Here is a 25350-nt window from a genome sequence, read left to right on the forward strand (position 1 = left end):
TTATACTTAAAAAATAAATGAAATAATTACCTTTCCACATCTACCATTGTTACATTCTTTGGTATTTGTGTAATTACATGTTTAATTTTTTATTTGAAACTTAAAAGCTCTCATGTTAGCAAGTTGTGGAATCTTGTGCAGTTTCGACGTGTGTAAGCAATCTAGGGAGTCGTATATGTATGGAAGAAAAATATTTTAAAAATGAAGGTTTTGTAAACTTTTATAATGTTCTGAAAGATCAAGTGGGTCTTGGGATTTTTATTTTCTAGAATATTCTGAAGGATCTGGAAAAAAGGAAAGCTGATTTAAATGCCATCACAGAGAGTAGTGCTGCCCTGCAGAACCTTATTGAGGGCAGTGAGGCTGTGTTAGAGGAGAAGCTCTGTGTCCTTAACGCTGGGTGGAGCCGGGTACGCACCTGGACTGAGGATTGGTGCAGCACCTTGATGGTGAGTTTCAGGAGGAAGTTCACGGTGAACTCGTTTCTCCCATAAATAACGTAAAAACGAACACAGCTTTGATTGGAATTCCAAACCGTATTTTGTTTGTCACAATAATGTTTTGCTTGTGAATTAATTTCATTTAGAGTGCATTTTATCTTTCCTTTGGAAAGATAATAACTAGAAAGAGTTCAAAGTATTTCATTTCTATTAAGTAATAAACCATTTGTGATATACATAGAAGTATGTACTTGAACATCTTACTAAATGTAACTTATTTGCTACATTTTAAATGACTTAATATTGTATTTAATTTTCATACTATTACAGACTATATATTTAATGTTTTTAATGTTCTAAAATTGGTGTACTAGTTAAGGGCACAGGTTTAATATTGGATAGCCCAAGTTAAAGTTTTGACTATAAACTGGAGGACCTTTGTCAAGTTACTTAAATTAAGCATTCTCTAAATCTCAGTTTTCTCATATGTAAAATGGACATTACTATAATTTTTACCTCATACAGTTTTTGTGATTATATAGTATAAAACATGTATGGCTCTTATATAACTAAAAGCAATCAATTTTAGATATTATTATGATATTATGGTAATTGTTAAATGTTATATGCTATTAATCTTTGGTTATGCCACTAAACAGGTAATTAGTATTTCATGAAAATAGTGACCCTCTACTTTCATAATGTTTTCTGTTTTTCTTATATTAATACTAACAACGAATTCTATATGGCAGCATTACCATTTCCTCCCTTAAAAAGAGTTCTCATCTATAAATTATTGTTTGTTCAGATATCTGAGATAAGACTTTTTCCAAATTCATAGAATTACTGGGTAATGGGTAAAACAGAGAAGAATAAATTATCATGTGTTTCAATATTTATTGAAATCCATCAGAAGGTGTAGGGCATTGAAGTTGGTGGGCTTACGTCTTGACCTGTCAGATTCATATTCAGAGTTCATATACAACTTACTATCTTCATACCATGTGTAAATTACTTAATTTCACTGTTTTAATTTCCTTATATATAAAATGGATTTAAAAGAATGTATCTAACAAAGTTGTTAAGTGTTGAATAACAAATATGAAATCTTGGCTCATAGAATATGTTTAACTACTTTATATATTCATTTTTATTGTAACTAGTTTTATTCCACATTCTCCTGGTCCTTACTTCTGTCTTCTGAAGTTTGTATGTTCTAAATTCTCCTTTCAAATAATATCTTTCTATTTCTATTAGAACACTTGATTTACCTGCTTTGATCTGATGTTTATCAATTCTTCTTAATTAGAATCCAGACCACTGTCAAAACTTTCCTTATGTCATCTATTCTCATTTTACTTTTCAATGATTTTTTTTTCATATTACAGATTAATAATTTGCTTATTTTTAAACTTCCTTCATCCTATAAAATATATTTCCTAAAAGTTGTTAATTTCATCATAAGCCTTCTGCACTCTTTTTGATCAAATTCTAAATTCTTGCTCTTGCCTCAGGAATTCTGCCCTGTTTTAACTGGCTTAAGTGTTTGCTTCTGTTTTCAAATTTAACTCTCAATCACATTTTATATCATGTTTCAGGAAATATCACTGAGGTCTATGCCAAGTGTCATGTTAAGTGCTGATGGTACTGAGATGAAAAGCCATGGGCCCTGACTCAAGCACTCAAGTTTTGAGTAGGCAGAATCTTGTTCAACCATATTTGAATTGCTTTTTTCTAGTACTTCCTTCAATGCTGCTGCTGCCTTAAATGAGTTCTTAACTAATATGATCAAGGCAGGGCCAATAAGATTATTGAGAAATAAGGATTAAAATAAAATGAAATTTATAAAGGAACTTTTCGCCCTTTATTCTTCAATTTTTCATTGTGTTGAGGTCTAAATTAAAATGAAAAAGTACTCAACCACAGTTGTGCTTCCCTGGTGGCTCAGACAGTAAAGAATCTGCTGGCAATGTGGGAGACCCAGGTTTGATCCCTGGGTTGGGAAGATCCCCTGGAGAAGCGAATGGCTACCCACTCCAGTATTCTTGCCTGGAGAATTCCGTGGACAGAGGAGCCTGGCAGGCTACAGTCCATGGGACTTCAGAGTCGGACACGGATGAGTGACTAACACTTTCACTTTTACAGCTGTGCATTTTTTGGAATGAGATTTATCCATTGGGGAAGAGCTATGCAGGAAGGTAGAAGTTCTTATTGAAATTCAGTATTACTTAGGTCTTTGAAGACCTTTTAAATGTCTTCGAAGATTATTGTCTTAATTATTTCATAAGATTGTATCAGTGTTTTATTAATTCCTTTCTAGAACCATCAGAACCAGTTGGAAATATTTGATGGAAATGTTGCTCACATAAGCACCTGGCTTTATCAAGCTGAAGCACTATTGGATGAGATCGAAAAAAAGCCAGCAAGCAAACGAGAAGAAATTGTAAAGGTAGCAGACATAGAGGATCAGTAACACTTCTGAGAATGGAAGGTTTTGCTGTCACCTTTCTCTTGAGGAATACTCCAAGTTACTTGTACACATGTGCTTCTCGGGCAGTAGATTTATTAACTTTTATGTTGGTGGGACAAACAGAATGAGTCTTTTTGGTTTTTTTTTTTTGGTTTTTGTCTTAGATAAATTTTTGTTCCATTCCTCTTAGATAAGAATTGGCATCTAAAAGTGCCACATTGTGGGATGGTTAACATAATTTGTCCATTGAAATGTAATGAGCTAGGAAAACAGAAGATACTTCTTCATTTTGTCATGCTGCAGAACTGAATGCTGCATCATTAGTTAACAGCAGAAATGCATTCTTAGTTATTTTTTTCATGACTTGCAAAATTTGGTGGCACTGCAGAAAGTTGGAGCAGAACTGACTTCATAATGAGTATTTGGCTTTCATTTCTTAGTGCATATTCCCCACTGACCCAGCTTTCCAGAGGGATCAGCTGTGAAAAAAAAAGATAGTACACATTTTCACAAGTGCAGTATGGAAGACTTCTTCACTTTGCCCAGCTCCTTGATACCCTTACTCACTGGTGATAAGCAAAGAAGAAATTGTTGTCTTGGGGAGCCCAGAGTTTCAGAAAAGTGCCAAGAGTAGCCCTTATGCTTTCTTGTGTTTTTGCATTTTGTTTCAAAGTTGAAGGTCAGACCTAACTTTTAAGAATTCCCCCGGGAAATCTTTTCTATCTACTACTCAGGCCCCACCAATACTTCTTTGGAACTCTCTGACACATCAGACATGGAAGAACAGTTGAATTCTGGGTTACAAATATACTCTCGCAACATTTTGCAGACATCACTGAATGAATCTTTTTTTCCCCTTCACATTGTTTATTGATGACAGGAAACACTGCATAATTAAAGTTTTGATGAGGAACCTGCAAATAATAAAGAATGTATCTGTTGCCAGCAAAATAACAATTATTTCAGGTCCTTTACATCTGCCTACAATGCAGGAGACCTGGGTTTGATCCCTGGGTCGGGAAGATCCCCTGGAGAAGGAAATGGCAAGCCACTCCAGTACTCTTGCTTGGAAAATCCCATGGATGGAGGAACCTGGTAGGCTACAGTTCACGGGGTTGCAAAGAGTCGAACACGACTGAGAGACTTCACTATCAGTAGACGTTACAGAGCTTTTTCACACCATGTGGTTCATATGAAACAAAACCATTTTAGAGTGTTTAATTATGCATCTATAAAACCTTTAAAGAATGAGATAGTTTCCTTTTTTCACTACATTTTCCTTATTTCCAGGACTACACTTTTAGTGAATTTATTACATTTATTAAATCACTAACATGTTTAACATAACCTTTAGACAATTTTTCATGAAAGTCAAGACCTATCTGCAAAGTGTTTATTTCTTTCTGCTTGATTTTTCTTAAAGAGAATTTCAAGAATCTCCACACAACTAGCAAAATTTGAGGCAAGCAGTGGCTGGTTGTTTTTTTATTTTTTAATATGACAATCAGATTTAGATGCAAGAGAACACATTCTAAAAGTTCCATAGTTAAGCTGATGTTCTCCTGTTTCTATCTACATACACTAATTTAAAAACTACTTCCTCAAACTACTTATTTTCTCTCAGTCACCATAACAAGTAAGCACAGATTCTTCAGAACAGTGGATTAGGCTCCATGTCTTAGATCATTGAGTGCCTTGTGGTATCCTTCATTCTTGTAAATCACCAGGAAAACATCTGCAGAATTTATAGATACATACAGATAAGCTAGTACTTCACTCAAAATGTACTCATAGCCATACTCCTGAGAGAATTCCAGCACTCTTCAAAAACTTAGGAATGAAGTAGGAATTGAGGCAGGTATTTGCATCCCTTTCTTAGGCCTGAAAATGAATTTAATGGTTATTATGAAATTAGCCAGAGGAAACTGTGTAATGTTGTTGTACATTTTAGTTAAAAACTAAATGGTAATATTCAACTCCCTTCCAAATCAGTTTATCTTCACCAAGGAAAGGGGGATGGTGGTAAACAAGATTTCTAGGGGGAAAAGAAGTTAAAGTCTGTTCCTTGCTACTTAATCTTTTATCAGCCTCAAGAAGCTTTACAACTCTTAGAATAAGATGGTTGAAGAAATGACACAAAAATCTTATAAACTATTCAGTTATAAAGTTTTATATAAACTGGGAGTAGTTTAAAATGCTTCCCGTATAGCATGAATGCGTCTCTCTCTCTTTAAATATATGGACAGCTCTTATTCAAATTGATGGTACTGAAATCTCTTAGTAGTAATCTCAGACATTTGTTTAAGCTCCCTTTGCTTCCCAGTTAGCACTGCACCCATGTTTGGTTTTGATTTTTCCCTTGTGATAATTTCGTGCTTTCTTACAATTAGCGTTTACTGTCTGAGATGGATGATGTCAACCTCCAAGTACAAAATGTTCGAGATCAAGCTGTTGTTTTGATGAGTGCACGTGGAGGCTCAAGCCGGGAGCTTGTAGAACCAAAATTAGCTGAATTGAACAGAAATTTTGAAAAGGTCTCTCAACACATCAGAAGCGCCAAAGTAAGTAGTTATGTTTTTATATAAAACTATTTTCTTATACGTATGTGGCTGAATGGTAGATAGTTATATGATACTAGTGCTAAGTTGCTTCAGTTGTGTCTGACTCTTTGCGACCCTGTGGAATGTAACCCGCCAGCCTCCTCTGTCTATGGGCTTCTCCAGGCAAGAATACTGGAATGGGTTGCCATGCCTTTCTCTAGGGGATCTTCCCCACCCAGGGATTGAACCCACGTCTCTTACATCTACCTGTATTGGCAAGCAGGTTCTTTACTGCTAGTGTCACCTGGGAAGCCTGAGTTATATGGTATATACAACAAAAAATTAAACGAAAATGGTTTTATCACTTTTCTTTGATTGGAGCACTTGTTCTTATTTATGATTGTGCAAATGAAGGAGAGAATCTAAGAAATTAGTATTAAAGAAAATAACCCATTTGAGAAAAGGTTTCAAGTATTGAAATTATCTAAGAGGAAGGGTCCTCATTTTTGTAGGAAGTAACTTTGCTTTGTTTTGAAATATCTGACGTTGTTGTCGTTTAGTCGCTAAGTCCTCTCTGGCTCTTTGCAACCCCATGGACTACAGCCCACCAGGCACCTCTGTCCATGGGATTTCCCAGGTAAGGATACCAGAATGGGTTACCAGTTCCTTCTACAGGGGATCATCCTGCTCCAGGAATCAAACCTGGGTCTCCTGCATTTGCAGGCAGATTCTTACCACTGAGCCATGAGGGAATCCCCAAATATCTCATATAGTAGGCCAAACTATCTTTCATAGCCTAAGAATATATTTAGATTATTTGCAATTTAAAGAAAACAAACAAAAATCTTGCTTTAACTCTTGCCTTCCTTACCTTGTGACCTAATCTTAGTTATTTAGTCTTTTCAGTAGCTCTACGGGAGATTTTTCTACAAATATAAAAGAGTACTATAGGAAACATAGGAGGCAGATTGAAAGAAAGTATGAAGAAAATGATTATTTTTCCCATAAATAATTTCTGTTAACATTTTGGCATGTATTTCTATTCTTATATGTATATGATATTAAAGTATCAAAATTTTTATATTGTTTTGTGTGTTCTCCTTTGACAAGGTTTTTAACAGCTATTCAATTATATGATCTGTTGTGGTTTTTAAGTCAGTTTTCCACTTTTATTGTGCTTTTATAAATATTGTCTTGTTAAAACTCTCTTATGTGTGTCTTTTTGCTTGTCTCTTAATATGCCCTTAGGATCACTTCGTAGATTCCTTGAAATTGTTGTGAAAGTTGTATATATAAATGCTGTTAAATAGATTTTTCCAGAGAGGTTGCTAGCTTCCCTATGTTCAGTCAACACTGCCAGTTTTCCTGCATTTTATTTTATTAAAGTTGTTACATTGATTTTGGACTTCTCCAGTGACTCACTGGTAAAGAATTTGCCTGCATTGCAGGAGGTTTAGGTGACATGGGTTTGATCCCTGGTTTGGGAAGATCTTCTGGAGACAGGGCATGGCAACCCACTACAGTATTCTGGCCTGCAGAATCCCATGGACCGAGGAGCCTGGTGGGCTGCAGTCCATGGGGTCATGAAGAGTCAAACATGACTGAAGCGACTGAGCATGCACACACATTGATTTTAGGCACGTGGGCTTCTGTCTGTGGGGTCACACAGAGTCGGAAACAACTGAAGTGACTTAGCAGCAGCAGCATATAAACTATTTCTATATAGATATTGTCTGAAAGTACTGCGTTGAGAAAGATATACTTTTTTGAAGTTTGGGTATGACAGTCCAGGGGGCCCTGTACTGGAGAACATTAATTGGGAGTCATTCTTTGTGATGTTCCTGTGTTAGGAGGTGGTCTTTCTTCCTCTCTGTGGCCAAGGCAGGGGTGGCTTCTGCATCATGGCACTGTTTCCTGACGTGTTTGTTTGTGGTCCTAGAGTGCTCCTCATATACTCCAGGCAGTCAGGGTCACTTGCACACTACTTCACATCTGTGGCTGGAGTTTGGAGAACGTGGTAATCAGAGACTCCCGAGTTGGTAAAATTATTGCTGTGTGAATGCATAAACTGAAGTCAATTCAAATAAATGCTAGTTCTTTCTTGACACTGATTAATGGTGAAAGGTCAAGTTAAGACTGTCTTTTCAAAGAGCATTTTTCCCTCCACAGTTGCTAATTGGCCAGGAACAGTTATCATACCCGTGTCTGGTCACCAGTGAAGCATTTGAAGTTGGTGTGCCTTTCTCTGACTTGGAAAAATTGGAAAGTGACATAGATGATATGTTAAAAGTTATGGAAAAACACTTGGAACCCAGTGATGAAGATGAAAAGGTTGGTTCAAGGAGATTTTCAAAACCATGGTGTTGTCACTTTTCTTCTCTGTTAATTACATCTTTGCACTAGTGATGTTTACCCAGATATCTGCCAAACATGATAGAACAGATTTAAATGTGATTTTCTGCAAAGTGTCAATGTAAGATTTTTCACGTGATTAACACAATATCTTACAAAATTGACATATTTTCTGATGATAGTGTTATCTTAGTGCTATTTAACTTCTAAACTAGCAGTCTTTATGAGCTATTTTAATTTCATATATAAAATATTTTAAGAAAAAACAAACATTTGTTGTGTATCATCCAGATAAACATATGTTGACTATACTATACTTTGTAGGTTGGTTCTGCTTGGAACTGATAGTAATTGACCTGTGCTTTTCTCTTTTGAGTAATTTATATCTTTCAAACATTCAGATGGATGAGGAGAGAGCCCAGATTGAGGAAGTTCTACAAAGAGGAGAACAAATGTTGCATCAGCCTATGGAAGATACTAAAAAAGAAAAGATCCGTTTGCAGTTACTACTTTTGCACACAAGATACAACAAAACTAAGGTATAGTCATGGGGGAGATTCTTTTCCACTTAAATAACTTTTTCAGCTCTTGCCGTTCAGATGTTTGATGTTGCAAATCAAATGATTTCTCAAATCATTTGAGAAATGATTTCTCAAATCAACGAGACATCAAATCAATGATGTCTCAAAACAAACCAATTGCAATGGTATTTCCTTCTCTTTTCTTTAGTGTATTGCTGGATAGGTTTATATTTTTGGATGAGGCAACACTAAGAAAATAGAAACATAAAACTATTATAGGTCATCCCTTTTAGATTTCTGATAATGTTTTAAAAAGCTTTGGGGTGTGACTTCCTCCTTCAGTTCTGTATTTTATTTGTGGAGGTCTTGACCACATTTAAAAAAATTCTAGTTTATAAATAACTAAATTTGTGACATTGATAAAATATGATTTATATTCTGGAAAAGGATTCACCACCAGCTCCCTTTTCAATGACCATCTTTGCAGCTGCATTGTAAATATTCTGGTGTTCCTTAGAGGTCTGTTAGGTAATCCTAGAACCTGTTTTCGTTGATGATGTTGGAATCTACTAGAAGATTCAGGTTTCTTGGCTTGCTGTCTATTGATGTCTCCATCTGTTTATGCTGCTGCCTTGTAACAGGTTCCAAGTTGAACTAGTCCTCTTACTACCTCCAACCTGTCTCCTACTTTATTCCCTATCTTAGTTAATTACTTTTCAAAACTACCCATTCTCAAGGTAGAAACCTCAAAATCTTCTCAATCATTTCCTGTTCCTCATAAGCTTTGCTCCTCACACCACACTGAGGAAGGATTAAAACCATTAGGTCCAAATGAAATAAGATACGGGCCTGAACTGGCAGTTGAATCCAGTTCTACCAGTTACTTGTTTTATGAACCTGGGAAAGTAACTTCCTAAGTCCTCTATCCCTTCCATAATTCAGACTCCTGATTTTTACCTATTAGTTATTCCCCAGGCTTTCCATAGCTCCAGCCCACCTTCTGTATTTTTCTCGGGATTATTCCTCACCCCCCAAGTCATGGCTGATCATACGATTCCTATTCCAAAGAACTTGTTCAGGAATATTGTGAAATGCAGAAAAGTTTTAAGTGTAAGATTTGTCACTGTAATGAAATATAGAGGCTTTGGTTTGACCTCTGCCACCTCTGTGATTCACTGTCATTCCCCGTATAGTACAGCTATACTGGTTCTTTCTACTTTTTCTCAACTGGTGCTTTAGGACCTCTGGAATCTTGCTAATTTTATTGTTATTCCCTGGTGTGAGTTTTATCTTCTTATTTTATGTGAAAAATATGTTGTCTCTTAAGACTCGTTTCCATTTTTATTTCTAACATCTTTTAGATTATATTATAGTTCTTTGTTTAATTGTTGCTTTTAAAGGTAACTTTCAACTCTGGAACTTCATCTTTGGGCCCCAAATCAGAAATCATTAATGATCCAAAATAGAGATAATGTTTAGACTTTTAATACATAAATACATTTGCTTTTTGAAAATACTAATGTATACTATTACAGGGTGGCTTCAGTTTGGTTCACTAGCATTAGTTATTATAAATAAAATTATTTTAAAATATTAAAACATTTTTGTCCTTCTTACATTAACCTATATACTTCTTCAAATCTATAGTTTTTAAAACTGTTAACTGTGAACATTAGACTCCCTTGAGTAGCTTAAATAAAATCAAGCCTCAAACCAGTTAACTCAGATTCTTTCAGGTTGTGCCTAGGTGTGGAGACTTGAAAAAGAAACCTTTATAGATGAGTCTAAGGTACAGTCAGCATTGAGGACCACCAGTTTACAGGACTTGTTTTCGTTCCTTTTCTTTCTTTTCTCTTTTTTTGGGTGACCAGTGAGCCACTGCATGCTATGGACAATATTTTACCCCCGGTAAAATGATTTGAAAAAGTTTATGTGGATGAGAGGAGGTGGGGAAAGGGCCTAGAAAGGATTGGATGGTGTGAGCACCTATGGAAAGCTGGAGCGTGAGAAGGATTTTAGCTGAAAAAATTCTTTCGCTTCCTCCTTAGTGAGTTTTCATTTGGATTAACCTCATTATTGGGCTTCCCTGGTGACTCAGATGGTAAAGAGAAATCTGGGTTTAATTTTTGAGTTGGGAAGATCCCCTGGAAAAGGGAATAGCTACCCACTCCAGTATTCTGGCCTGGAGAATCCCTTGGAGCGAGGAGCCTGGCAGGCTACATGGGGTCGCAGAGTCAGACATGACTGAGCTACTAACACTTTCACTTCAACCTCCTTATGAATTCAGGTTGGAAATGGGAAAAGGAGTGACAGGAGAATTGGGTGGAGATTGGTGAAGAGAGGAAATGGAAGGAGGTGACAGGCAGTGGGGAACCAGAGCCTATTGCGAAGGGACATTAAATTTCTTGTTTGTTTTTTAAAATAGACGTTATTTTTTAGAGCAGCTTTGGGTTCACAGCAAAGAGTTTCTGCATACAGCCTGTCCCCTCACCCCCAGTACACACACAGCCTCTTCCTTTATCAACATCCCGCCCCAGAGAGATATGTGTGCTGCAGCTGATAAATCTACATTGACACACCATGATCAGAGGCCTTAGTTTTTGTCAGGGAAGGGACATTAAGCTTTCAGTCAGGATCACACTCATCCTCAGTGTCTCCTTCTCTTCCGTCCGTGTTTATAATATAAATAATCCCTCAGGTCAGAGGCCTCCAGAGTCTCCCCTGAGAGCACAGAGGGGCTCCTGTCTATCATTTTCTTTTTTATCTACTGCCTTTTACATCATTTCTCCTACAAAGTGATATAGGTGGCTTTTAAAAAATTGTGATGTAAACTCAAATAAGGACTCATTTTCTTATTTGAAATACGTATTGAATGGCCTTTTCTCATTTGTTTAATAGGGTATTGCTATTTTAAATTATATGCTGGCTCTTCATAAACTAAAACTATTAACCTTGTCATATTTGCTTTAAACGTATCATCTTATTGATTTTTATGTTTTAATTATTCTACTTTTAATATGCAACCATTGGGGTTCAAGATGGGGAACACATGTACACCCGGGGCGGATTCATGTCAATGTATGGCAAAACCAACCAATATAATATTGTAAAGTAATTAGCCTCCAATAAAAAAAAAAAGAAATATAACACTTAAAAAAAAATAAAAAAAAATAAAATTTTTGTTTAGCCATACGTGACTAGGTTTTTCCTTTTTGAGTTTTTTTAAAAACTGTCATCCTCCAGAGAGTTGACGAATGTTCAACTCTGTTTAGTTCCAAGTTCTCCCTAGAAGTGTGTTAGTGTTAGTTCTCTGTCACGTCCGTCGCTTTGCAACCCCACGAGCTGTAGCTCGCCAAACTCCTCTGTCCATGGAATTCTCCAGGCAAGAATACTGAAATAGCTTGCCATTCTCTTCTCCAGGGGATCTTTCGTTCCCAGGAATCAAACCCAGATCTCCTGCATTGCAGGCAGATTCTTTATTGTCTGAACCACTAGGGAAGTTTTCCCTAAGGTTTAATAAAAACAAAACTTAGAAAATGTTTGTAATAGTGGTAATGGTTTAGTTGCTAAGGTATGTCCGACTTTTGGTCCCCATGGCCAATAGCCTGCCAGGCTCCTCTGCCCATGGGAAATGTTTGTAAAGTGTCATTTAAAATCAATTTTTTAATGTATCTGGAATTTAGGTTGCTGTATGACATGAGGTGCATATGTAGTATTGTCTAATTTTAGTGCTACCTTGTATATATCTGTATTTTTGTGTTCTAGCTGAATTCTTTAAAAATAAAAATATCGAGAAGTAAAGTCTAGGTTAGGTCTTGAGGATGTTATTTTTCTCCTCCGGTGTTTTGATTGATCACTCTCTTGGGATAACACCTATTTGGGGAATATAGTAAGCTTATATTTGAATCTTGAATGGCCTTGCTGCTTCTGCAAGGGTACAGAAGCTCACTCAGGAAATCCTATATTATGTGTATAGTATTAGTAGAAAGGCCTTCAAGGTGGCTCAGTGGGTGAAAAATCTGCCTGTGATGCAGGAGATGCAGGAGACTTGGTTTTGATCCCTGGGTTGGTAAGATCCACTGGATGGGGACGTGGCAACCCACTCCAGTATTCTTGCCTGGAGTATCCCACGGACAGAGGAGCCTGGTGGGCTCTCCAGGGAGTCACAAAGAGTGGGACATGACCAAAATGACTGAGCATACATGTATGCATTAATAGAATAATATAGTATTTAATGAACATAGTTTTTCTTTTTTTAAAAGAAAAACCCTTCGAACTTTCTATTTATAATACCGATTGTCCTGCCCAGTTCACCGTGACTCTGGATACATGTGACCTTGCAGAATCACAATCTGCTGTATAACTGAAGAAACAGCACAGAATTCCTCGCCCTGTAGTGCTTGTTAAGGTATACAAGTGACTCTCACCAGTCATCCAACACTGCAGATTGAGGAAAAAGACAGTCTGGCATATAATGTTTAGTGATGCTAATGAGGAAAGTGCTGTAAAGTTGAATGTCCTACAAGCACAGATCAAATATAGCTGGAGGCCTAGAGTAATTTTTGGTCTTGCAAAAACAGAGGCTCTCTGAGCAAGACACTGGTTGATAGATGCGGAAGCCAAGTCAGAGAACAGGTCCCAGTCTTTTTACTCCTTTGCTGGGATTACTCAGCCTGTTAAGTACTCTCTTGGTGTCTTTTTTCTTTTTCCTTAAAGTTAAGAAGAGGAACAACTGAGTTTCTTTTTATGATGTGTCAAAAAATTGGCCTGTTTAAAATTAAAATCTGAAAAAAGATATTATTAAGAAATATTTCACATCTTTGTTTTTGGACTTTTTAAAAAATATAAATTTATTTATTTTTATTGGAGGCTAATTACTTTACAATATTGTATTGGTTTTGCTATACATTTTCCCCATCCTATTTCACATCTTTTTATTTAAATTGGTTCTTGAGTGAACGCATTTTTTTTCAGCCTTCTTTTATATTTTCTTAAAATGTATAGTTTGCCTTCTTAGTCATACAAGTAAATACCTCAACATGTTTTCTGAATGAAATTTGAATGTGTGTCATTAGTCTAATAAAATTAATATTAGTGTCAGGTGGAAACAAACCTGTGGATACAGTTAAGAAATCAGTGGACTTGCTTCTCTCACTTGGCTATTCAGGACTGCCTATCAATTGATGAAAGTCGTAGTTTATTAAATTGTAGGAGACAGATAAATGCAGACTGCAAGAGTAAACACCATCCTAATCATTCACTGTTTTTAATCTTGGTTTTAGGTCTCATTTAGGAATTGTAACCATTTTTAGTTATGACTATTTTCACTGTCATCTTTAAAAACATTTTAATTTATTTATTTATTTAGGGTAGTACTGGGTCTTTTTTGCTGCACATCCTTTTTCTGTGGTTATGGTATGTGGGTTTCTCATCGCAGTGCTTTCTCTTGTTGCAGAGCACAGGCTCTATAGCGCACAAGCTTCGGTAGTTTCGGCACATGGGCTCAGTAGTTGCAACTTCAGGCTTTAGAGCACAGGTTCAGCAGCTGTGGCACTCGGGCTTAGCAGCTCCATAGCATGTGAGATTTTCCTGGATCAGGGATCAAACTCATGTCTCCTACACTGACAGGCGGATTCTTTACCACTGAGCCACCAGGAAAGCCTTTTCAGTGTCATCTTTGAGTTTTCAGAGGAGGACCATTTTTCAGTTCAATATAGAAATCTGATGAAAGTATCAAGGAAACTACCCTAATTCATGAGTCGGATGCTCTTTGACCATTGGCAAGCAGTGGACAGCAATTATTAACTGGTAGCTGTCAAAGAGTAAAGGACTTGAACCCAGGGACTAATGGCCTATCCCAGAGAGCACTTTACTGTTTAGAAAGCTCTGATTAGAGGATACAGAAAATACTACACTAGGATAACTAATTGTCCACCTAAGTTAGAACTTGTCTGAATTTAGCATGGTAGGACCTATCGTCTTATATAGGGCATTCATATTGTGTTTTACTGTTCTCAAAGATTAAGATTTGCCTGGGTATTATTTTAATTAAACCTCCCATTGCATTTGCTATGTTATGTTACAAATACATGTTTCACCCTTATTTACTTTTTCACCAGCAAGGCCCAGAAGTGTTTAATCTAATTGTGAAAATAAATAAAAAAGGGAGTGTAATAATAGTGGTATTATTATTATTAATAATAATAACATGGTATTAAAATTTGTATTTCATACAGAATTTCATGATTTGCATCATATTCTCATTTCTTCAATAACTTTGGAAAGGAGTCGTTATGCTTTCCTATTTTCTAAATGAGTTTAGTGGTATAAGTCTTAAAGAAAAAGCTTTCAAGCATTAACAGCTTATTTAAGCCTTTTAACAGCAGGCTACAGAGAGATTGTTAATGGTTTCCATAGCAGTGCAGGGAAACTTTTAAAAAATTAAAGCAAGTTTTAAAATTTCTGCTTATGGTATTGAATTTCTCCACAAAATAATGTTGATTTTTTAAAAAGTTTTTTATTTACTGCTGTTCATTGTGGGGATATTCTAAGAGATGTGTATTGCTATTATTGATGTCTATACAGGCGGTCCCTATTCAACAGAGAACAAGTCAGCTCGCTTCTGGAATTAGATCACCACCCCTTCCCACAGATTATCTGGTTGAAATTAACAAAGTTTTACTATCCATGGATGATGTTGAATTATCACTTAATGCTCCAGAGCTAAGCTCTGTTGTCTATGAAGAATTCTCGTTTCAGGAAGATTCTCTGAAGGTAAATATCCAGGCAGTACATTTGAATACCTGCAGTTAATAGAAATAAAGCAAGGAATTTGTCACTGTGCCTACTTAAATGGTCTTTAGCCTTTTACATTTGTGCCAAGGAATTAATAATATGTATGAAAAACAAACTTTTCCTATACTGCCAATGAAATTCTGTCAAAAATTTTAATTTATTAATAGTTGGTATGGATTTTTAAACGTACACAGTTTTTTTTTGCAACATCAGAGATATTTTAAAATCAAACACATGCATAAATTATATTACTATATTGGAAACTTGATTGTCATTTGATGTAAAATGTCAGCACCCCAACGATTTGATTGTCTAGTGGTTGGAAATGGAATGTCATGTTGATTATAAGTTAATTAGGGGTCTGAAAGTTTTCAGGTAATTTGCAAAAACGATTTGATATCATCAAGACGCATATATTTTGATTGCATTTTTGTATCATGCCATAATGAACGCTGATAGAGTTGATACGTTTATCTGAAAACTCAGTTTTGTCATTTAAATTAGCATTATTAGATGTTTGAAAGTATATGTAATTTCTAGCTTTAAAACACTTCATTACCTTTACAGAATCTTATTAAAGCTTTTTATGTCCTGTACAAATGCCACTTTGAACATCACAGGATGTTTTTCCCCACTGTTAGGATATTATGTAGCATACCTTATGCTTTGGCCTGTACTGGATATTATTTTTTTTTTAAAGTTTCCAGTTTTGATGAGCAGCAATTATGGATCATTATTTTTAAGTAACTTGTTCAATATAAACTTTTGGTTTCTTGTGATTCCTTTCTTACATCTCTTTGCTGGCTTTTGTTAATTTATGAAAATATCTTTGTAGAATATCAAAGACCAATTGGACAAACTTGGAGAGCAGATTGCAGTCATTCATGAAAAACAACCGGATGTTATCCTTGAAGCTTCTGGACCTGAAGCCATTCAGATTCGGGATACACTTACTCAGTTGAATGCAAAATGGGACAGAATTAATAGAATGTACAATGATCGTAAAGGGTATGTGCAAATTAATTTAATATTTAATTCTTTAAAAGACCTGTAAATTCATATTACTTTATTTTTATTAAAGCATAGTTGAATTATTATATTATATGTTTCAGGTGAACAACATTGTAATTCAATATTTTTACATATTTTGTAAGATACAAATTGTTACAATATTATAAACTATATTCCCTGTTCAGGTCAGGTCAGTTCAGTTCAGTCTCTCAGTCATGTCCGACTCTTTGTGACCCCCATGGACTGCAGCATGCTAGGCCTCCCTGTCCATCACCAACTCCCGGAGTTTACCCAGACTCATGTCCATCGAGTCAGTGATGCCATCCAGCCATCTCATCCTCTGTCGTCCTCTTCTCCTTCCGCCAATGAACACCCAGGACTGATCTGTGCTGTGCATTAAATCTCTGTAACATGTTTATTTTATACTAGTAGTTTGTTTCCCTTAATCCTTCCTTACCTGTGTCGCCCATTCCACTTACTCTTTTCTCCTCTGGGAAGCCCTGCTGCCCCGAGCGAGCCCCCTGCCGCTCACCGTTTGTTCTCTGTATATGTGAGTCTTTTCTTTTGTTTTTATATTCTACATATAAGTAAAAACATACAGTATTTGTCTTTCTCTGTCTGACCTATTTCACTTAGCATATACCCTTTTGGTTTATCCATGTTGTTGCTAATGACAAGGTTTCATTCTTTCTATAGCTAAGTGCATATATATATATATATATGCATATACATATTTGTGTGTATATATATATATACACACACACACACACATACCTTCTTTATCCATTCATGTGTTGATAGACATTTGTTTCTCTATCTTGACTATTGTAAATAAAGCTATTATGAACATGAAGGTGCAGGTATCTTTTCAAGTTAGTTTTCATTTTGTTTGGATGTATTCCAAGAGGTGAAATTGCTGGATTATAGAGTAGTTATATTTTTAATTTTTTGAGGATCCTTTTACTGTTTTCCATAGTGGTTGTACAAATTTACATTCCTACCACTAGTGGACAAGGATTCTCTTTTCTCCACATCCAAACTAGCACTTGGTATTTCTTGTCTTTTTGATGATGGTCTCTCTAACAGGTGTGAGGTGATGTTTCTTTGTGGTTTTAATTTGTGTTTCCCTAATGACACTGGTTGGGAATCTTCTCGTGAAACTGTTGGCCTTTCGTAAATGTTCTATGGAGAAATGTCTCTTCAGCCTCTGCTCATTTTTTAATTGGATTCTTTGATTTTTTGATATTGAGTTGTGTGAGTTTTTACGTATTTTGGGTATTAACCCCTTGTCAGATGTCATTTGCAAGTAACTTCTTGGGTGGCAGGTTGCCCTTTCATTTTGTTGATAGTTTCTTTTGCTGTGCAAAAGCTTTTTAGTTTGATATAGTCCCATTTGTATGGTTTTGCTCTTGTGGTCCTTGTTTGAGGAGACACATCCCCCCAAAATACTGCTAAGACCTATGTCAAAAAGCATATTGCTTATATTTTCTTCTAGGAGCTTTATGGCTTCAGGTCTTACACTTAAGTCTTTAATCCATTTTGAGTTTACTTTTGAATATAATGTGAGAAAATGGTCTAGTTTTTTTTTTTTTAACATGTAGCTGTCCAGTTTCCTCAACACTGCTTATTGAAGGGATTGATACTATATATGGAAAATTCTAAAAACTCCATCAAAAACTACTAGAACTAACAAATTTAGTAAAATTGCAGGATACAAAATTAATATCCAGAAATCTGTTGCATTTCTATACCGTAATAACAAAGTCTCAGAAAAAGAACTTTAAGAAAAAAAATCCTGTCTATAATTGCATCAAAGTGAATAGAATACCAAAGTATAAATTTAACCAAGGAGGTAAAAGACTTGTATCTGGAAACTGTATGACACTAATAAAAGAAACTGAAGACAACAAATAAATGGAAAGATATATTGTGCTCATTCATTGAAAGAGTTAATATTGTTAAAGTGTACGTACTAACCATGGCAATCTACAGATTCAATATAATCCCTATCAAAACTTCCATCACCAGTCACATCCACAACTGGGCATTGTTTCTGCTTTTGCTCCATCTCTTCATTCTTTCTGGAGTTATTTCTGTACTTTTCTCCAGTAGCATATTGGGCACCTACTGACCTGGGGAGTTCATCTTTCAGTTTCATATCTTTTTGCCTTTTCATACTATTCATGGGGTTCTCAAGGCAAGAATTGGTCTGCCATTCCTTTCTCCAGTGGACCACATTTTGTCAGAACTCTCCACCATGATCTGTCATCTTGGGTTGCCCTACATGGCATGTCTCATAGTTTGATTGAGTTAGACAAGGCTGTGCTCCATGTGATCAGTTTGATTAGTTTTCTGTGATTGTGGTTTTCATTTTGTCTGCCCTCTGAGGGATAAGGATAAGAGGCCTATGGAAGCTTCTTGATGGGAGAGACTGACTGGGGGAAACTGGGTCTTATTCTGATGGGCGAGACCATGCTTAGTAAATCTTTAATCGAACTTGCTGTTGATGGTCAGGGCTGTGATCCCTCCCTGTTGTTTGACCTGAGACCAAACTATGGTGGAGGTAATGAAGATAATGGAGACCTCCTTCCAAAGGTCCAGTGCACGCACTGCCACACTTAGTGCCCCTGACCCTGCAGCAGGCTACCACCGATCTATGCCTCCGCTGGAGACTCCTGGACCCTCACGGGCAAGTGTCGGTCAGTCTCTTGTGAGGTCACTGCTCCTTTTTCCTGGCTCCTGGTGTGCACAAGATTTTGTTTGTGCCCTCCAAGAGTCTGTTTCCCCAGTCCTATGTAAGTTCTGGTGGCTCTCTGGTAGGATTAATGGTGACCTTCTCCAAGAGGGCTTATGCCACACCCAGGTCTGCTGTACCCAGAGCCCCAACCCCTGCAGCAGGCCACTGCTGACCCGTACCTCCACAGGACACACTCAAACACTCAAAGGCAGGTCTGGCTTAGTCTCTGTGGGGTCTCATGGTATGCACAAGTTTTGTTTGAGCCCTCTGAGTGTCTCTGGTGGGTATGGAGTTTGATTCTAAATGTGATTTTGCCTCTCATATCATCTTACTGGGGCTTTTCCTTTACCCTTGGTTGTGGACTATCTTTTTTTGGTGGGATCCAACATTCTCCTGTTGATGGTTGTTCAGCAGCAAGTTGTAATTTTGGAGTTCTCACAAAAGAAGATGAGTGCATGTCCTTCTACTCCACTATCTTGTGGAGAGCTGTAAAGAACAATATTGCATAGGAACCTGGAATGTTAGGTCCATGAATCAAGGCAAACTGGAAGTGGTCAAACAGGAGACAGCAAGAGTGAACACTATTTTAGGAATCAGTGAACTAAAATGGACTGGAATGGGCAAATTTAACTCAGATGACCATTGTATCTACTGCTGTGAGCAAGAAGAATCCCTTAGAAGAAATGGAGTAGCCCTCATAGTCAACAGAAGAGTCTAAAATGCAGTTCTTGGGTGCAATCTCAAACACAACAGAATGATCTCTGTTCGTTTCCAAGGCAAACTGTTCAATATCACAATAATCCAAGTCTATGCCCCAACCAGTAATGCTGAAGAAGCTGAAGTTGAATAGTTCTATGAAGACCTACAAGAACTTCTTAAACTAACATCCCCCAAAGATGTCCTTTTCATTATACAGGACTGGAATGCAAAAGTACGAAGCCAAGAGATACCTGGAGTAATAGGCAAGTTTGGCCTTGAAGTACAAAATGAAGCAGGGCAAAGGCTAACAGAGCTTTGCCAAGAGAATGCACTGGTCATAACAAATACCCTCTTCCAACAACGCAAGACAAGACTCTACACATGGACATCACCAGATGGTTAATACCAAAATCAGATTGATTATATTCTTTGCAGCCCAAGAAGGAGAAGCTCTATTCAGTCAGCAAAAACAAGACTGGGAGCTGACTGTGGCTCAGATCATAAACTCCTTATTGCCAAATTCAGACTTAAATTGAAGAAAGTAGGGAAAACCACTAGACCATTCAGGTATGACCTCAATCAAATCCCTATTAAACAGTGGAAGTGGCAAACAGATTCAAGGGATTAGATCTGATAGACAGAATCCCTGAAGAACTATGGGCAGAGGTTCATGATACTGTACAGGAGGCAGTGATCATGACCATCCCCAAGAAAAAGAAATGCAAAAAGGCAAAATGGTTTTCTGAGGAGGCCTTACAAATAGCTGTGAAAAGAAGAAAAGTGAAAGGCAAAGGAGAAAGGGAAAGATATACCCATCTGAATGCAAAGTGCCAAAGAATAGCAAGGAGAGGAGAGAAAGTTTTCCTCAGTGATCAATGCAAAGAAATAGAGGAAAACAACAGAATGGGAAAGGCTAGAGATCTCTTCAAGAAAATTAGAGATACCAAGGGAACATTTCATGCAAAGATGGGTACTATAAAGGACAGAAACAGTATTGACCTAACAGAAGCAGAAGATATTAAGAAGAGGTGGCAAGAATACACAGAACTATACAAAAAAGATCTTCATGACCCAGATAACCACGATGGTGTGATCACTCACCTAGAGCCAGACAGCCTGGAATGTGAAGTCAAGTGGGCCTTAGGAAGCATCACTACAAACAAAGCTAGTGGAGGTGATGGAATTCCAATTGAGCTATTTCAAATACTGAAAGATGATGCTGTGAAAGTGCTGCACTCAATATGCCAGCAAATTTGGAAAACAGAGCAATGGCCACAGGACTGGAAAAGGTCAGTTTTCATTCCAATCCCAAAGAAAGGCAATGCCAAGGAATGCTCAAAATACCACACAATTGCACTAATCTCACACGCTAGTAACGTCATGCTGAAAATTCTCCAAGCAAGGCTTTAACAGTACATGAATGGAGAACTTCCAGATGTTCAAGCTGGATTTAAAAAAGGCAGAGGAACCAGAGATCAAATTGCCAACGTCCATTGGATAATCGAAAAAGCAAAAGTTCCAGAAAAATATCTATTTCTGCTTTATTGACTACGCCAAAGCCTTTGACTGTGTGGATCACAACAAACTGTGGAAAATTCTTAAAGAGATGGGAATACCAGATCACCTTACCTGCCTCTTGAGAAATCTGTATTCAGGTCAAGAAACAACATTAGAACTGAACATGGAACAGTAGACTGGTTCCATCAGGAACAAAGTATGTCAAGGCTGTATATTGTCACCCTCCTTATTTAACTTATATGCAGAGTACATCATGTGAAATGCCAGGCTGGATGAAGCACAAGGTGGAATCAAGATTGCCAGGAGAAATATCAATAACCTTAGATACACAGATGACACTACCTATATGGCAGATAGCAAAGAAGAGCTATAGAGCCTTTCAATGAAAGTGAAAGAGGAGAGTGAAAATGTTGGCTTAAATCTCAACATTCAGAAAGCTAAGATGGCAGCTGGTCCCATCACTTCATGGCAAATAGATGGGGAAACAGTGGAAACTGTGAGAGAGGTTATTTTCTTGGGCTCCAAAATTCACTGCAGATGGTGATTGCCACCATGAAATTAAAAGACTCTTCCTCTTTGGAAGAAAAGTCATGACCAACCTAGACAGCATATCAAAAAGCAGAGACATTACTTTGCCAACAAATGTCCATCTAGTCAAAGCCATAGTTTTTCCAGTGGTCATGTATGGATGTGAGAGTTGGAATATAAAGAAGGCTGAGTGCTGAAGAATTGATGCTTTTGAACTGTGGTGTTGGAGAAGACTGTTGACTCCTTGGACTGCAGGGAGATCCAGCCAGTCCATCGTAAAGGAAATCAGTCCTGAATATTCATTGGAAGGACGATGCTGAAGCTGAAGCTCTAATACTTTTGCCTCCTGGTGCAAAGAACTGACTCCTTGGAAAAGACCCTGATGCTGGGAAAGATTGAAGGCAGGAGGAGAAGGGGACGACAGAAGATGAGATGGTTGGATGGCATCACTGACTCGATGGACGTGAGTTTGAGCAAGCTCCGGGATTTGGTGATGGACAGGGAAGCCTGGGCTGTTACAGTTATGGGATTGCAAAGAGTCGGACGTGACTGAGCGACTAAAATGAACTGAACTATCAAAACACGCATGCTATTTTTCACTGAACAGGTTTGGTGTTTCTATACACCAACTCTTAAAAAATTCTTTGCCATTATCATTATGGTTCCTTATAAAGTAGGACCCTGTTGATTATCCATTCTGTGTGTAGTAGTTTGGATCTGCTTATCCCAGACTCTTAATCTGTCCCTCCACCATCTCTCCTCCCCTTTGGCAACCACAAGTCTGTTCTTTGTGTCTGTATACACCACCAGCTCTTTAGTAGCAAGAATAGAGGCCATGCATATCTACGTCTTGAATACTTCCAGCTGACTTTTTTTTGTGAAGCCTGGTTTAAGAAACACTAATCTGTTCTATTTTGCTTTATTTTTCTTAAATGAGCAGCCAGTTTTCTCTATACATTTTGCTGAATAATCCAGCTTTCCATTATCATTGGTGATACTTCCTTTATCATAACTTAAAGACATTTCTACTTTATATTTATTTAATTTTTGAAAGGTTGGGGGCGGGAGGAGAAGGGGACGACCAAGAATGAGATGGCTGGATGGCATCACTGACTCTGTGGACATGAGTTTGAGTGAACTCCGGGAGTTGGTGATGGACAGTGAGGCCTGGTGTGCTGTGATTCATGGGGTCACGGAGAGTCGGACACGACTGAGCGACTGAACTGAACTGAACTGAATTCTGCCTTATCACACCATCAATTTTAATCTAATACCACAGAATTTTCATTTTTAAAGCACTATAAATTTTTTTAATCCACCACAGTAAATTTTCCCTAATTATTCTAACATTAAAATTCATATTCTTTTTCTATATTTATTCTTCCAGTAAAATTTTAGTAATTTCAGTCAATTTTAGAAAAAATGGTCAATTTGAAATGCAGCCTTTCATTCATTTGGATCCTTTCTGTGTCTTCAGTAAGAGTTTGAAAATTTGTCTACATCTTTCTCTCTAGGACTATCGCTTGGTAGTTTTGTGCTTTTTTTGTTCGTTTTGTAGAATTGATGTATGGTAACTTTCTTCTGCCTTTTCTGCACTGTGTGTATTTGTGTGTGTGTGTGTGTGTGTACGCCTCGGTATATGGGTATAAAATTTATTTTCTTAGCCTTTCTTATGACACATCAGTTGTATATATGATTATGTTTCTTCTTTTTTCAGTTATCCCATTTGCATACATGCATCTGGCTAATGTGGCAGAATTTCAAGGACATTGTGGATTATGTTGATTGCCAATATCCATGCCAGTTTTGTGATTATAAAAATTTTAGCAAATAAGTTTTTTCCTAGATATTTTTTTAATTGAGCACAGAACAGTGTTCTCTTATGTTAGAAAGTTTTTCTCTATCACATTTTTATTTTATTATTTTGTTTTCTATGCTTCCTAGATTTCATTTGTTGGGAATTTGTCTCTCTTATTTGGTCTGGCCCAGCATGTGGATGCATTAGTTGTTTATGTTCTTATTCATACCTCTAATTTTTGTTTTGCTTTCCTCTTCCAACCTTGATAACCTATCCTAAAATGTTTATTTTCCCCCTTTCCTGTATATCTAGTTTTATAGGCAATACTTGAGTACTCCTTTCTGTTCTGTTCTTTTCATAGAGCATCAAGGCAATGGCAAATATCCTGTGCTTACATGGTTTCAGTTATAGGTGATAATTACACCTGGTGACCACCAAGTCCATTTGTCTACATGAGGTCTCTATGCTGTTTTGCCTATGAATTTTTTTAAAGTATTATTGGTCTGTAGTAAATGACAAATACCTTGAAAATAATCGGATATCTTTCTTTGAGAACTCCTTTACGCCTCCTTTGCAGTAAGATGAGTTTGGGAGGGATATATCAAGTTGGAATATTAGAGGCAGTAAGTTTACATGCTTCTGTTTCAGATACAAACCATAGATGGGGTAAGACTTGTACTTTGAGTCCTATGAGTCTCTGGAAGTTCATAGTCCTTCAAAATTCCCTGCTGCCTCCCATATAAGCAGGCAGGATTAGAGAGGATGAGATAGTTCTTTGAGTCCCATCTGAACATGGATCTCTCTGTCATTTTTTTTTTTAAATATAAAATCCACAAGTATGATGCTTAGATTTATTTGGAATTTATGTTCTGTTTTGATGGTAATTATCTTTACTAAGTTTAACATTTCTATTCTCAGTCTTTAGATCTTTTGAGCAGCCTTTCTAGCAATATTTTCTATTCACACTGCACCATCTCAGAAGTCAGAATTTATGTTTGCTACATTTTTACAAATGATAGTGAAGATTATCTTAATATCTTCTCATCATGATTTGTTTGAAGTGCTCTTATTTTTGTCATGCCCAATAGAATGTTGCTTCCTTGTGGGCACTCAGCAAATATTAACTGAATTTTCAAAATGATTTTCATGGAAGAAGGAAACATAAATATTATTTAGAAGTTAGAAATGTTAGGGACCGTTTTATTGCTTTTTAAAATGTTAATATTACCTTTTTATTATGAACTACTTTGTATTGTCACTAAAATTTTTGAGATCTCTTCTAAACTTCTCCTGGTACCATTATTCTAAATGAAAAGGTAGACAGAAATGACATAGGATCCCAAGCCAAGAAGGCCTTTCCTCCTCATTTTATTTTGTTCCGGATACGACATCACTGGAGTCTGACTTTACCTCGTTTCTGACGAGTTAGGTTTTAACAGAAGTCTTAGTAGTCCTTGTCTCATTGCTCACCCTGAGCTTTGCAGCCTTTCCCATCCAGCTGTGTGTTCTGATCAGTGAGACACACCAGGTTAGTTACCGCACAGCGTATACGTTTGTCTGCTAGGGCAGCCATAATAAGATACTGCAGATGGCCCAAACAACAGACATTTTCTCTTATCAGGACAACAGTCCTATGGGATTAGTGACCACTACGACCTCATTTGGACTTCCCTGGTGGCTCAGATGGTAAAGAATACACCTGCAATGCAGGAGATGTGTGCTCAATCCCTGGGTCAGGAAGATCCCCTGGAGAAGCAAATGGCAACCCACTCCAGTGTTCTTGCCTGGGAAATCCCATGGCCAGAAAAGCCTGCTGGGCCACAGTCCCTGGGGTCACAAAGAGTTGGACATGACTGAGAAACTGACACTTATGATCTCATTTAACCTTAATTACCTCCCTAAACACGCTGTCTCCAAATACAGTCGTGTTAACGGTTAGGG

The 25350-nt window shown here is 37.1% G+C and overlaps 1 protein-coding gene across 10 annotated transcripts in view; it reads left to right on the plus strand.

The window, feature by feature from the left end:
• UTRN (utrophin) overlaps positions 1 to 25350 on the plus strand; it is a 567941-nt gene that overhangs the window by 223043 nt on the left and 319548 nt on the right. For all 10 annotated transcript variants that reach the window (XM_055433618.2, XM_055433617.2, XM_055433621.2 and 7 more), the window contains 7 exons: positions 270 to 449; positions 2761 to 2889; positions 5301 to 5471; positions 7620 to 7781; positions 8204 to 8341; positions 14909 to 15097; positions 15954 to 16126. In XM_055433618.2, the coding sequence (XP_055289593.2) occupies positions 270 to 449; positions 2761 to 2889; positions 5301 to 5471; positions 7620 to 7781; positions 8204 to 8341; positions 14909 to 15097; positions 15954 to 16126 (1142 nt within the window). The remainder of the gene's footprint in view (positions 1 to 269; positions 450 to 2760; positions 2890 to 5300; positions 5472 to 7619; positions 7782 to 8203; positions 8342 to 14908; positions 15098 to 15953; positions 16127 to 25350) is intronic.

This window comes from Moschus berezovskii, chromosome 10 (assembly GCF_049115385.1).
Source record: "Moschus berezovskii isolate FMDL1 chromosome 10, NW_MosBer_1.0, whole genome shotgun sequence".
Classification (NCBI taxonomy): Eukaryota; Metazoa; Chordata; class Mammalia; order Artiodactyla; family Moschidae; genus Moschus; species Moschus berezovskii.